Here is a 14354-nt window from a genome sequence, read left to right as displayed (position 1 = left end):
GCTGAAACCTGCTTAAAATAAATTCCATTTCTAATTAACTGATAAACCTGATAATGACAATGGAACTTTTTGTTTGAAAACAAATTTTTATGGCAAATTTCTTCTGAATATAAACAAGTTTTTAGAAATACAAATCAAAAAATGTATTTAACATTCCTAATAAACATAAACCAACTGAGTCATGCTTTACTGAATTTTTTAACCAACAAACTGTATTTATAATGAGCCTAAAAAACAAGCCAGATTCGCGTCATAAATTGCAAATTTCAAATTTAAAACGAGAAAGGAAGCTAACTTCGGCACGCCGAAGTTTATATACCCTTGCAGATAGAACTTCTATGACTTGGAATCTCAACAATATAAATTATATTTATTTGTGTTAAAAAACAATGAAGTAATACCTGCTTTCATTTCATTCACCTATACATATTATATTTGCAGTTTTACATTCGCAGATTTGCATTTTTCCTCTACATCTAACGATCGTTTGTATGGCACCTATATGATATAGTCGTCCAATTTTCATGAAATTTGACACAAAATTTAAGACTAATATAAAATGGCTATACCTCAAATTTGATGAAAATCAGCTGAAAACTAAAAAAGTTATAAATTTAATTGTATTAATTTCTCGATCGTTCCTATGGGAGCTTTATGATATAGTAGTCCAATTTTCATAAAATTTTATGCAAAATTGAAGAGTATAGTAAAATGGCTATATCTCAAATTTGATCCAATTCTATTGAAAACTCAAAAAGTTAAAAATTTTTTTGTAAAAATTTTCCGATCATTCCTATGGCAGCAATATGATATAGTCGTCCGATCCGGCCCGTTCCGACATATATACGAGTGAGAGTATATAGAAGGCTAACTACAAAGTTTCGTTCAGATAGCTTCAAAACTGAGAGACTAGTTTGCGTAGAAACGGACAGACGGACAGACGGACAGACGGACAGAAGGACAGACGGACAGACGGACAGACGGACAGACGGACATGGCTAGATCGACTCGGCTGTTGATCCTGATCAAGAATATATATACTTTATATAGTCGGAGGTGCCTCCTTCACTGCGTTGCAAACTTCTGACTGAAATTATAATACCCTGCAAGGGTATAAAAAATCAGTTAACGGTTGTAGCCTGGAAGTTGGATTTTCTCACCGCAAATAGGGTTTCCTGCAGTGGTTCCGCATTTGAAGTTCAAAGTCCGAAATAAGCCAACCGCCTAACTTGGCTAAAACATAATGAATATTCCGATAATTAATAAAAAACTAAGCATTGGATGACTGAACACAAATATTCCAAGTAAAGTTCAACGCATTGACTTGGCCTTGTGTTCGGGGCATGAGAGTCGTTTAAACAAAAGAAAAAAAGACGCAACAAAAACATTAAACAAAATGTTGATAATATTTGCAACAGCTGATTGAGCGAATGGCCGAATAAATATTTGATTTAACTCACCGCATATAATGCAATCGAAAAAATTAACATAAATTCTTATCTCTTTCTTAACAATTTTCAATTTCTTTAAATGTATATTTGCTCAATTGTTTCCGAAATGAGTTCTTTGTTCTTGTTAGTCATTGTTTCGGATCTATTAGCTTTAGATTTGGGCAACCTTGAGGTCGGATTCTTTCCATCTCCGATCACCGATCTCTCCGCTTCTCCCCCGATTTATTTTTATTTTTTTATTTAACGATTTGCGCAGTTCCCGAAATCTTAATTTGAAAGCAGTTAGCTATGCAAATGAGCGCCAGACGGAGTTAAGCAAAAAATAAATGTCAGAATCTGATGGATGCCTGAATTTCTAACCTTTTTGTATTGTTTTTAAATTTTCAGAGCACGACTTCAATGAGTTCTCAGCCGCTGCCGAGGCTCTGAAGCCTGGAATGGCCGTGGTGACAGGGGCGAACCTGAAGAGCAAGTCCCAGCTGTCGGATACCATCAAGGAGTCATGTCTGCCAAAGATGCTGTGCGAGCTGGCCTCCAAGCCGGAGTACCAGCTCAGCGAGAAGGAACGTGAGCTGCTCAGACTGATCAGGTGAGTGGATGCACTGGGAGAAAAGAGTTGGGAGAGGACAAGAAAATTGCTCAGAAGGGTGCACAAGGAATTTCCAAAACATTTCAGAACTGGCCTTTTAACAAAAGCTATACATTTATGATCTGAGCTATACTAGAGTCTCGATATTAAATAATGCTGTCATTATCATAGATATTAAAAACACTCATATAATATTTAAAGAACTTTAAGCATTAAAAATCCTTTATTCTTATTATCACTTACGTAAATTACATTAAATTTCTTATAAATTTATGAAGTAAATGTTTATAAATTTTGAAAAAACTAAAGATCTACTAAAAAAACGTTGTTAAGGCATACCAAATAAATTAGCTAACATAACAAATTGAATATAAATGTCAGCATATACGGAAAATACAAGAATTTATAGAGTTTTCTAACAAATATGTTTTCAATAACCGGTTGACAGTGACTTGCACATCAGCTTCCACTAATAATATACGTTTTCTGCGATAAAGACAATCCATTTATAATAGATATTTGACATAAAATTAAAGCTTGTTAGAAAGACTTTAAAGAGTATCAGGTTTAACATGTTTTTAGCTTACAGAAAATCTAAAAATATCAACAAAATTATTTATAATAATAAACACATATTATTATAAAAGTAAACAAAGCGTTTGAAACTACTTTTATAATAGGTTGAAAAACATATATATATAAGCTATTTAAACAGGTTGTTTCAGAACCTGTAATTACCTAACAAAATGAGTTTGAAATTAAAAAGTATGCCTTAAACATGTTATATTTTTCCCAGTAAATATTACCTAGATAGCTTAATTATTTTTGAAACTATAAATTCCAACAAGTAGAACCAGTTTCAATCTGATCTAAAAATGATTTGCATGATCAACAGTTACAAAGGCGTCTCGCTAACCGGTTTCAAATAGGGTTCGTTTAAATTTCTATTATAATCATTTCCCAGGGAAATAGATTTTCTAGGTAATTGAAAAAGCAAAGTGCAGCTGAGGTTTAGGAGCAAAATAACAAAATTATTCTATTTGGAGTTAGCCCGATGTGACAAATACTTGAGCGATAACCTACCTCAACTTCAGCTGTAACCTCGCACTTGAGACGAAGGTGAGACACCGAAGCTGATGTAAAAGGCTTAGCTTTAGAATCTATACTAAATCAACAGCAAGGTGAATGGCTGAGGCATTCTAAAGATACAGAGTCTAGAGATATATACTCACCGAAAGCGAAACCTGAACAAACTCCGTCAAAGCGCTTGAGGCTCACAGGCGAAGCGTGAAATGATAATGACTTGATATAATATTTAACATTTGTTCAGTTGTGGATAAACTTCCGTCTAATGCTGTGCCTTCCTCCCTCCTAATTGCAGATCTCCGACGATGCCCTGGATGATGAATATGCCGCCGAGCAAGTGGTACTTCGCCGCCCACATGGGGGAGCTAATGCGTCACACCGGTGACCATCTCAGCGGACCGATGGGATGCGCCAATCTTTGGCCCAACTGCCCGATCAGCTCCAAGAAGCTGATGAAGCTCAGCTACAAAGTGAGGGTCTAGTGTGTACCCTCACTTGATCAATTAGGTTTAAGCATTAGGAATAGACACCTCGACTTTTGTACAATATGTCTTCGCCTTTGGATCCACCCTGACCTTCCTACCTTGTACATGACCTTATGTTTAGACTTAGACCTTAGTCCCGACACGACTGAAGTGACTGTGGAACTGTAAGCACTTGTATCTACTAGCTGCGAGTCCTAGGTAGATTTTAATTACATACGTGTGACTAGTCACGACCCGATTTAGCCTTAGGTCTAGTCGTAAGTTCGATGCTCCTGTAATTGTTAATAAATTACACTATTTTGTGTTTGTTCACTCGCCCTAATGATGTGTCTTAATCCGTTTTAATTGTTTGCTGCATCACCATTTTGTGAAATGGCTTTAATAAAAAGTAAACACTATTTCAGTCTCCCAAGTGAACGTACGTGCTGTATGTAATTGCTAGGAAGCGTTCAACTTGCTGGCAATGGATTTATATAGTTAGGAATTACTTTGCACTGGGGAAGGTCGACTTTTTGCTATCAAATGCGACAATCATTGGAGATTTCGCTTGACGACGGGGTGAAGTTTAATTGATTCGACTTAATTGACATGCTACAGGCAGTGGAAAATTGTTACTAAGTAACTAAAAATATAATCTCGAAATAGAAGTATAATATTTTATGTTATAAGTACTAGTGCAGTAAGATATTTTTTAAATATAATTTGTAGGGAAACCTTTTTGCAGGGGTAATATGATATCTACCTAGCAAAGTCGTCTGTCTGATTGTCAATTTATCAATCCATAAAAACTAGTGTATCCTCAAAAAGATCCTCAAAAGATCCTTAAATTTCCGTCATTACAATGTAAGGAAATGCTTTAATATAATCAAATATTTTTATTTGTTTACTTTTACTGTATTAACTAATTACCTCTGGCAAAGAAATAGAATTAGTTAATAAGATCTTATCTTACTAAATTTGTGACATTTATAAACGCTTGTATTATTTTTGATTTCTCACAATTCAATATTACTCTCAATTGTTTCTGGTTGACTTTAAAAAAATTCAATTTTGCCTCAAAGATATTGAAAAACAAAATATAAAATATTGATTATATTGTAGCTCATAAACAAAATAGATTATAATGCAAATTAGTGCAAACACAGCGAGTTTTTGAAATTTTTTGAAATAAATTGAAGCTGCAGTTTAGTTTAAATTGTAAAATCTTTAAATTAAATACTTAAAGACCCATTTAACCATGTTTTAAACTAAAAAATAACTATTTTGTGCATACTTTCGGGGCTAAGTTAAAAAAGACTGCATACCTCCTACCTTGAGTGCACAAAAAACAAAGCCACAAAATTTTTAGTGTACACTTTATATGCAAATTTAAGTCGCCTCAATGACAGGGTACAAAATAAAAATTAGAATACTTTTAGCTTTGTTTACAATTGTCTCTCTGGACAATCCAGTATTCCGGTCACATTTTCCAGTAAAAAAAAAACAAACGATATTTGAGTGAAATTGATGGATTATGACAAACATATTGATGACTGAATTATCAAAAAATATTTATTGAAATGAAAACAAAAACAAGAAAGTATTTTTAGATTTCGCCTATACATAAATCAGTCAGTGACACGAGGCAGTCAATGAAGTAAATCAATGCAGCAGGTTTCAAAATTGATTTTCAATTGAAATTCCACTTACACTTGTCGCCCCGAAAAACACGTTCAATTTGGTAACCATAAAATTTGGGCAGAAATTGCAATTCAAAGCATAAAAAACAAAAACAAAAAAAGTACAATAATAAAAGACAACAAATTTGTAATATTAAACTGAAATTGGGTCAGATTCGTCCAACTGTTTGCTGCCTTTTTTGTTTCTGTTACGCTACTTGCGTGTTTTGTGCGCAACTTTCATTGTTTTGGCCTGGCCCAAATTTCGAGTTTGGCTCAATTTCTGCCTTTTTTTTTTATTATTTTGGTTTGACGTTTGACAAGTTGTTGGTTTATGCAATCGTGGAGGGTGAGCTTGGAGGGAGGAAAAATGCAGGTGTATTCCCGGTGCAGTCGCATTGTCTTAGACTTCTGGCAGGTTTTGGTAGTGGGTTTTTCTGTCTTGTAATAATTTCCGCATACTTGCCGGCTCCAAAAATGAAAGCTAATTTTTGGCGACAGCTTTGAGTCACCGAATTTGGAATTCTCTACGGGTTTATAATTTATTGCCGAATTAAAGTTGGAATAAATTATTTACGTATGTGTTGTGAAAGATATCTGTAATGATGTAATTTATGAAAACATTTTCTATATTATAATATTATGTTGTGAAACGAGTATGTTAATTGTTTCTTGATTCTAAACTCTCATATGTGTATTTAAAATCAATCATCAAAACAATATTAAACCTATCCTTTCCCTGGGCTAACTAATACGTGTATTTAGAGTACCATCTCCTAGTGTATTTAAATTTTTATTATTATTAATTATTTAACTACTCTACCCGTCTCTAATACACTTGGAAAAGCCCGATTACTTTCCCCTGTAAAAATTACATTTCCTTAATTTACTTTCCTGCTGCGCATGAAATTGTATCGCGAACTTTTCAAACACCTCAACGGTTAGGAAAAGGCAAATTTTCCATCGCAATAGTTTGGTGCATTTAACCATCACTTGAGTGCCTCTTGAGGTAGTCTCCACTGTGGCTGGATTGCATAACTCGACCGTCGTGGTGCCTACGTGAGTTGGCCGAGAGCTGGTGGCTTTAAACGGGTCCCGGCAACTTGGCCAACTGACTGATTGAACCACACTCTTTGGCGGACGATCAACGTCAGGCGGTAAATTATTCTTTTTATTGAAACCTCAATTGCATCTACACAGTTATTTGTAAGTTGAATTTCCTCGATATGGCTTTCATTTCCTTGCCCCCACTTTGCTATGCTGATCCAGAGCTCTCAGCCTCTCAGCTCGTTCACCTGGTCAACGACACGTGCTCCTCAATCTCTTGATAAATGTTTAAGCAAATAATAAGCATAAGCAATGGGCTAATATTAAAAGGTGTTAATCATATTAAGTGAGGTATAGGGAACTTGTGGTATTTAAGAAATAGTTTAAACTAGTTCCAGTAATGCTTATTACTACCAGCTTTTGAAGCTCTCATTGGGACTACTATTATTCTGTCCTGAATTTGGTAAAGATAGATTCTTCTACTTTCGAATAACAGAAAATATATTTGTTTAATGAATATATAAAAATATTTAACATAGTTATAGGTTTCTATCTCTATATATCGGTTCCACCTTCTGCTAAGTCGGCCAACTTAAACTTTGTTGACCCATAACGCCAGCCACGATCGAAACCAAAACCAATTGCTCGAAATTAAGCTAACATTTCGCCCATGTAGGAAATTTCGCACTTGGTACACCAGACAGACACACCTAACGGAAATGAAGTAATTGATATGCAAGCCAAATAAATATAAATAAAGAGTGAAGAAAGGAAATCCCCAGCCGATGCCCCCAAAAAGTCCGAATGTTTGGCCATATTTTGGCTTGAAAGATTTCATAACTTTTTATAATTGCACAGACGAAGAGAGCAACCACACCACAAAGTTAGGAGAAATAAAACCAGACATACAGCTGAGGTTAAGATAATAGCACCAGCTTGAACAGACAATGTAGTCCAGCACGAAAATATACTAGTACAATTTTTGTATGATCATATAAACTATATATTTTTAGTAATTGTGTATCAAACTTTTTGATTAATCACTTTCTACCATGACTGATAAATATATACAAATACAAATTAATATATTTTTTTCTAGTGTTTAATATTTATTGTTGCTAATATCTTCACCATTTGTTTATATATGTAAAGAGAGACGCTTTGGAGTTGAGAGAGCTTGGTGCCTAGACTGCTGCGCCCTGCGCTTAGTGGGCCTCACTTTCACTTACTGGTCTTGTCTTTGGCTTCCGCACAAAACTTGGTCAAAATGCAAAATAAACTTGGCCTGCAAAAAAAAAAATCAATCCAAAATCCAAGCAGAGGCGTCGAAAAGAGGATGAAATAAATGTCCAAGCTCCTCTTATATTTCCACTTAATATATAATAATTTAAATTTGACAAATTGATATTCACTTATTTCATATTTTCACACAAATAAATTCTGACATTTGAGTGTTAACACATTATTTGTAAAGTTAATACAATAAATCACAAAGGAGGTCTCTATTTGATTTAAATAAATAAAATTTGTATAATATATACTTAATATTTTTTAATCGAATCAGTTTAATGTTTGTGTTTAAATAAATCCCATTAAATTATTGAGTTTAAATTGGTTTAACTAATAACAAAAGGTTTTAGTCTCTTTAAAATAGTTTAAAGAGCAAAAGTTAGGACATATCTAAATATAGAAATATTCACAAATAGGAATTTATCGAATTTTCTAATTCTAATACCAAACCTCCTCCTTCCGCCATAATTTCTTTCTTCAAAAAATATAACCCTTCTAGTTTTATTTCTATAAATCTAACTTTATCTTAAGTGTCGCAAATATTTTAATTTGCTGTAAATCCAAATATAATAATCCCCTTAACATCTCTTTTCCTACGTCTCTGTAACACACACTCAATACACTCATTTTGGGGAGTGTAAGCTTTACACAACAAGTGATTTCTTTGGGGCCTACACTTGAAGTTCGGCTCCAGCTCTCCGACACCGTCTTTGCTCCTCTCTCTCTCTTTGTTTACATTTAAGTTTGCGTTTGGTTTACTTTTTATGCGGCACTTTGGCGGCTTTAAGCGGCTGCAGGTCGCTTTAGTCAGTCCAAGACTTTCAAGCGCACCAAGTCGCTTCGGCCGTCGTCCGTGGATATACAAATATTCATCAATATACATAATAGTATTACGTTGTGTTGCCCAACCTTTTCTCGACGGCCATGAATCTCCGGTACATCTGCACACTGTCGCTGGTGCCGACGCTTTGCGTGCTCCTCGTCTTGCTGCTGGAGTATGTGGAGGAGGGTTTGGCCCAGAACCCTGATCCATTATTCGAACTGCCTGTCCAGCTGGTGGGATTCCCTGTAATTGTGCTCTCCGTCCGCCTCTCCCAGTTCGCCAAGAAGCTGGCCTACTCCCTTAGTCCCAGTGAGTTCGATATGATTTCAGCCTTTTAATTCCAAGTGAAAGTTGATAATATGTTGTGCATAAATTAAGTGTTTTGCATTGTTGAAATCAGTGCAGGAATTCGATGGGGAAATTCCTAACAAATGCGAAGCCATCCGAAAGTTTTGAGAGCGTGTCGGTTGAATTGTAGAGGAAATTTTATATGGATAATAATTTCATAACTTTTACATACTTACATACATACATATGTACCATGTGCTACTCTTCATTTCTTTTAATGAAACTATCAAAGTGATTTTGTTCTTTGGCAACAATCCTTATTTATTCAAATGTATTTTGTTTGATAAACATTTTTTGAATAACTGAAGGGACCTTGCTTATTCAGGAGGATGAAAGATCACACGTTGCTCGTAATACTTTATGACCATTTGGGGCCACTTGATGTTGGCCACGTTGGCTGCCACCAAATCGGCCCGATTGGTGCCCCTCCAGCGGATCAAAAACATCAGTTGGCCGGAATCGTTGGTGGCGCCCAGTATTTCCAACGGCTCCAAAAGGGAATCTATTGATCGTATATTGGAGTCAGAGGTGTTCCGATTGTTATTGTTGTTGTTGCTGTTGTTGAACATATTGGTGCGTTGAGTTCCAGATAGTTCAGTTTCTGTATACAATTTATATAAGATGCCAAATGACCGGGTTCACCAGATCCTAGAGGTCGTGGTAATAAGTAAATATAACTTTCACAACTTTAAGAACTTACACGCTGCTTTTTTGCTGCAGGCAAAGAAGCTGTCCAAACAGGAAAAGAATGTTCTAGGAATTTCCGCTGCACAGCTTCAATTTTTAAGTTTGAAACGAACGGAATAGAACAGTTTTTAACATACATATAAAGCTATCGGTCATCCAGAGCCCGGGGAATGTTGGAATATGGAATAGACATTTCATTATTGACAAAGACTTTTTTAATCGAATTTGTATAATTAAAATATTAAAATTGAGTCCAAAGTCTTAAGTAGTTGCAAATAAATGAATATATATTTGCAATAACTTATATTTGTTTTGTTTAACAGCTTTAAATTATTTTATGATAAACTGATTTATGAGCAGTGTGAATGTGAGTTTCACATCTTTTTAAAATATCTAACGTACTCCTGTGATGTGATGGACTATTGTATGGTATGGGTACGGCACTGTTGTATTTGATTTTGTAAAGATGTGAAACATAAATTCCCAATAAACTCTTTTACGGACGGCCTTCACATAACAGCTGTTTACTTATTGAAAACACAACATTGGCCAATAAGAAATCTATAGAATTGATATAAATTATTTTGAAGTAATACCTTATAAATGTCAATGAATTATTATATATATTGTTTATGTAATTACATCTTCAATTTGCAATATTTCTGCCTAGATCGCTTGCATACAAATTAAAAATTGATTATTAAATTAGGAAGTATATATTTGTAGGGTTCTAGAAGTCTTAGGTAATTTATCAGCTAATTCTAAACTCCTTAAGTAATATTTCAAAATGAGGTATTCACACCACTTTGATGTGTTATCATTGTTTGGGGGCTTTCCAAAACCACTTGCGGGATGATGGTGTGATTGCTTTTTGGCCCGTAAAAACCTGATCTGCAAGTGCGATGACAAAAGCGGTGTCCAACTGTGATCGTGATCGACCACTTAGCCGACAAAATTGTGAAAATGGGTTCAAGGCTGATGGTAAGTCAGTAGCTGAAACCATAACAAACACAAAAGCAACGCACAGGCGGAAATAAAGTCATTGAGTGTGATTGGGGCTTTGATGTACATTATACATACATACATATGTAAGTATGTAGATGTGGGTAGGTCAGGTGAAGCGATGAATGATTAAGTGGGTATATCCCAAAATGAACAAGAAAGGGAACTATGCCAAAGTTTATATACGCTTGCTGTTTGCAATCGAACTAGAGGATCTATCGAAAATCGGTTGTAACTAGCCTTAAACAGTCGATATTTTAGAAATGTGTACATACAAATTGTTACGACGAATAATATGTTTAAAAACTCATAACTAAAATAATAAATTCAATATACTTTAATTGTTATCTAATAAAACAATTTGTAACATTAGGAAAAGGTTTTAATATATATTTTTTGTTATTCCCTTTTTCTTACAGGCACATATAGATCTCGCAGCCGTAGGGATACTGCCCACCCGCTGTCCCTTGACGCTGAGTTGGCCCAAAAACAGATCCTGCTGGAGTTTGGGTCGCAGGCTTGCATCCTGGAGGAACCGTGCCGTGTCCACGCTTCCCGTCACTCGAGTAGCAGCGAACGACGATTGCCGGGTGAAGGCAAGGCGAAGCCACATGCCGCCTGGTCGGAGGTCTTGAGGTGAGTTTGACTCATAAATTTGTAAATATTTTGCTTTGCTAAAAGGGGTTGCGGTACTACTTAAATATTGTTTAAAATATGCACATACATTTCTATTTCTTTAAATATTTAAAAGGCTTATTAATATATTTGGTTTGGTCAATGCTAATATTGTTTATATAGCCAAAGCTTTGTACATATATATGTATATTTAGCTTGGTCTAGACACAGCTTTAAGAACACTGCATATAGTAGATAGTATAGTATATAGTCAAATATGTAATTAAGTAAAGATTGTCTTAAATACTTGAATTTATTTCCTGATTTTTGCTTCATCTCCTACTCCGTGAATCCTTTTATGGCTGACTTACTTTATGGCAAACTCACTCGAACCTTGAATTGGCAGTAACAACTTGAACTTTCTTTAGTTCTGGTTCTATTTCTGGTCTGGAATTGCATTTCTCATTGCAGTTTGGCAAATGAATGGCTTGTTTTTAGCTAAAGCAAAATGTTTTCCAATCAATTTTTATATCCTCCTTGTTGTCGCTGTCTGTCTGTCTGTCTGTCCCATCCTTAGAGTTCGCCCATTGTCATTGGCATTGCTAACTCATCTGTGCATAATTTAATGTCTCCTTGGGTTTAAAAGTGCATGTCACGACTCTGACTTTGGATTTCAATTTGTAAGTTTACATAAATTTGAGTTTATTTTTTGTGCAGCAGTTCCTGATGAGTTGGTTGCCCTCGCAGCTTCCCCATCAGCATCACCATTGTCATGGTAATGTTGTAAAAGCAGCAAATTATTCTTCTCGCCCAAGCTAACTGCTGTGATTCATAATTAATGCGCTTGTCTTTGCAGTTTTCCTTCTCGTCTTTTCATTTTTTATTATTGGCATTTTAGGTAATAAAAGCAAGGAAGCCCGGGGTCAGTTGCGGCAGTAAAACATTTTTATTGTGACCTGAAAGTTTCCAATTTTGAAATACTCGCACTCGGCAGGAGGACAAACAAAGGGCAGATTAAAGAAAAGCTTCTTAGGACTGTTACAGCAGACGTGTCGTATGTGCAACATTTTCTCATTTCGGCCAATAGACATTCGCCTTAAACTCCCCATTCATTTATTCTATTTAATACATATTTTGTGATATCGCAAAAAGGTTTCCTCCACATGCATCTGACACTTTCACACTTAATGTGCAAAAATGCTCACCATTTCACCCTACGCCCTTGCCCTCAAAATTGTGTGTGTTTGTTTGTTTGGCCAACGTGTCAAGAGCAAATATTCAAAATTATTTTTGAAATGTTCGTCTCTGTCTGAGAGAGGAGTCCGATTCCGAGTCCGAGTCCAACTCGAGACCTTCATCCCTGACCTGCCTGCCGCCTCTGCCGTCTGGCTGTGATGTTTTCTCGTTTGGTTTTAGTTTTGTTTAGGTTTCGTTGCGCTGCAAATGTAATTGGCATTAGAAGAAGAAGTTTTCTGCAAACTCGACGTGTTTTGTAATAATAAAATATGATTAAAGTTTTTGATTAAATTTATGCAAGTGCCCAGTGGGGGAATGGTATGCCGATGCTGGCTTTTTCTCCAGGTTTTTGTTCTCTTGATTTTCCTGAGGGGCATCTGCAGATGTGTTTTTGTTACCAGAGTTGATTAAATTATGCCATTGCAGACGTGTGAAATTTCAACTGTCCGAAGCTGCTCTTCATAGGTGTAAAGCAAAAGGGTTTTGGTGTACAAAAAAGGAAAGGATATCACACAAAGTAATCAGCAGGGAACATTCCAAAAAGGGATACCTTTGTAATTTGGTATAGAAGGAAAGAGAGAGAAATTAGGTGGTTTATTGTATATAAAGAAATAAATTTGCTTAAAGAGTTGTGCTAAAATTAACTCATAGCTTAGTTTTCTGCTTCTTCTTCAAATTCAAACTAATAAAAGCAAGCGTTTTATTAACCAAAAATCACATTACTTGCTTCTAACTGCATCTTTTTGACCATAAATATATCATCTCATGCACAATTAATTCACAAATGAACCAAGCAAGACTTACACCTCACACTAAAATACACATCAGCATCCCTTTTCTGTCTGCTTCTGAAAATTGCTTTTGTTTTTAAGCAAAGGATATGGCTTCATCGGTGTTTTCTATATGTGTTTACCTGCCGACTTATAAGTAATTATTTTCTGTAATCCGACTCTCCACACCGCCTGCAACATGCACCATCAGGAACTACAAAGTGCAACCAGGGATTGGTGGCATGAAGCAATGGTATCTTCTCTCCCTATTCATCGGTGATGCTGTGCGGGATGTGCCGCTGTGCAAGCATTTGGCGAAAAGGATGCCCTGTCCAGGAGTTGGACCGCTGCCGCCACCTCAACCCCGCTGAAGACCAAACCCCCAATTCCCATAGATAGCAGGAGGAGAGTGGCTTCAGGATGGACCTTCCCCCTTTTTTTTAGTCAGTCACATCGGACATCTTTGTTAATCATCCATCTTCTGGTCCCTCATCTCCATTCTCCTCCTTCGTTCACCTTTTTCATTACGCAGTACTTTTAGTTGCTTTTAAGGGTTTTAATTTAAACGAACGCTTAGATTTATGAGTAAACAAATGAAAATAAACAAACCAGTTGGAAATACAAAAAAATCCAAGCCCCAAATTTGTGTGTTCCTATGCCAGGACATGTCTCCCTCAATTTTTCCGCTTGGACAATGCATTTCTCTTTCTCTATTTCCATGGCAGGAAAGGAGCAACAAAAAATTGATACGCCAAAGAGTATGCGAGGAAAAAATTCGGACTGGTTGCAACGCCACTTGCAAATTGTTGACGCAAGGTATTAAGTCTCAAAAGAGTGGGTTCTCCCATACCCTGTAATTATTTTGAAATTTTTAAAGAGACTTGATTTGATTTTGGGGTTTAAAAAATAAGTGTTAAAATTTGGTTATAAATAATAAAGTTGAAAAATAAAATGGTTTCCTTAAAAAACAAATATGATATGATTTCCAAAATCAAAATTGAAATACATATATCTTTAAAGACTGTTCAATGTTCTTTCAGATTTAATCGATTTCCTTAAATATTATTTAATTGATGTAGTTGCCCAAAGACCAGGATAAGCTTCAAGTGTATGAGCATTATGTATCTTGAAGATTGTGAGCTCTTTGAATTAGCAGTCTCAGTTGGCTTAGAATTGAACCACAATATAAAATTGTAGAACTTGTATACTAAATAGTAAGCTTAAAACATTATTAATATATTTAGTTAGTAATTTTTACACTGTATGC

General features: G+C 35.5%; 3 protein-coding genes across 6 annotated transcripts in view; 2 read left to right on the top strand and 1 right to left on the bottom strand.

Annotated features, from left to right (window-relative positions):
- geko (olfaction protein geko) overlaps nucleotides 1-3933 on the top strand; it is a 36326-nt gene extending 32393 nt beyond the window's left edge. For both annotated transcript variants that reach the window (XM_086834433.1, XM_020946293.2), the window contains 2 exons: nucleotides 1839-2040; nucleotides 3422-3933. In XM_086834433.1, coding sequence (XP_086690559.1) covers nucleotides 1889-2040; nucleotides 3422-3608 — 339 coding nt within the window. In that variant the 5' untranslated portion in view covers nucleotides 1839-1888 and the 3' untranslated portion in view covers nucleotides 3609-3933. The remainder of the gene's footprint in view (nucleotides 1-1838; nucleotides 2041-3421) is intronic.
- Nucleotides 3934-8411: 4478 nt separating this feature from the next.
- The window catches only part of LOC110178981 (uncharacterized), a 41809-nt gene continuing 35866 nt past the window's right edge, over nucleotides 8412-14354 (top strand). For 2 of the 3 annotated variants that reach the window (XM_086834506.1, XM_086834549.1), the window contains exons 1-2: nucleotides 8412-8738; nucleotides 10886-11102. In XM_086834506.1, coding sequence (XP_086690632.1) covers nucleotides 8531-8738; nucleotides 10886-11102 — 425 coding nt within the window. In that variant the 5' untranslated portion in view covers nucleotides 8412-8530. Of the gene's footprint in view, nucleotides 8739-10885; nucleotides 11103-13298; nucleotides 13730-14354 lie in introns of those variants that run through there. The other variant, XM_020946294.2, reaches the window with a different exon arrangement.
- On the bottom strand, nucleotides 9013-9615 carry HP6 (Heterochromatin protein 6). The gene is made up of 2 exons (XM_020946298.2): nucleotides 9478-9615; nucleotides 9013-9425 (listed from the first exon to the last, which is right to left on the bottom strand). The coding sequence occupies exon 2, from the start codon at nucleotides 9344-9346 to the stop codon at nucleotides 9095-9097; it is 252 nt and encodes an 83-aa protein (XP_020801957.1). The 5' UTR covers nucleotides 9347-9425; nucleotides 9478-9615; the 3' UTR covers nucleotides 9013-9094.

The sequence above is a fragment of the Drosophila serrata genome, unplaced genomic scaffold, assembly GCF_035046125.1.
Source record: "Drosophila serrata isolate PLE 108 unplaced genomic scaffold, ASM3504612v1 contig_2, whole genome shotgun sequence".
NCBI classification, from domain to species: domain Eukaryota; kingdom Metazoa; phylum Arthropoda; class Insecta; order Diptera; family Drosophilidae; genus Drosophila; species Drosophila serrata.
This window is presented reverse-complemented; position numbering and strand designations above follow the sequence as displayed.

Excerpts from the sequence above, each read along its gene's own strand:
- HP6 (XM_020946298.2), bottom strand. The coding sequence starts at position 9,346 with ATGTTCAACAACAGCAACAACAACAATAACAATCGGAACACCTCTGAC.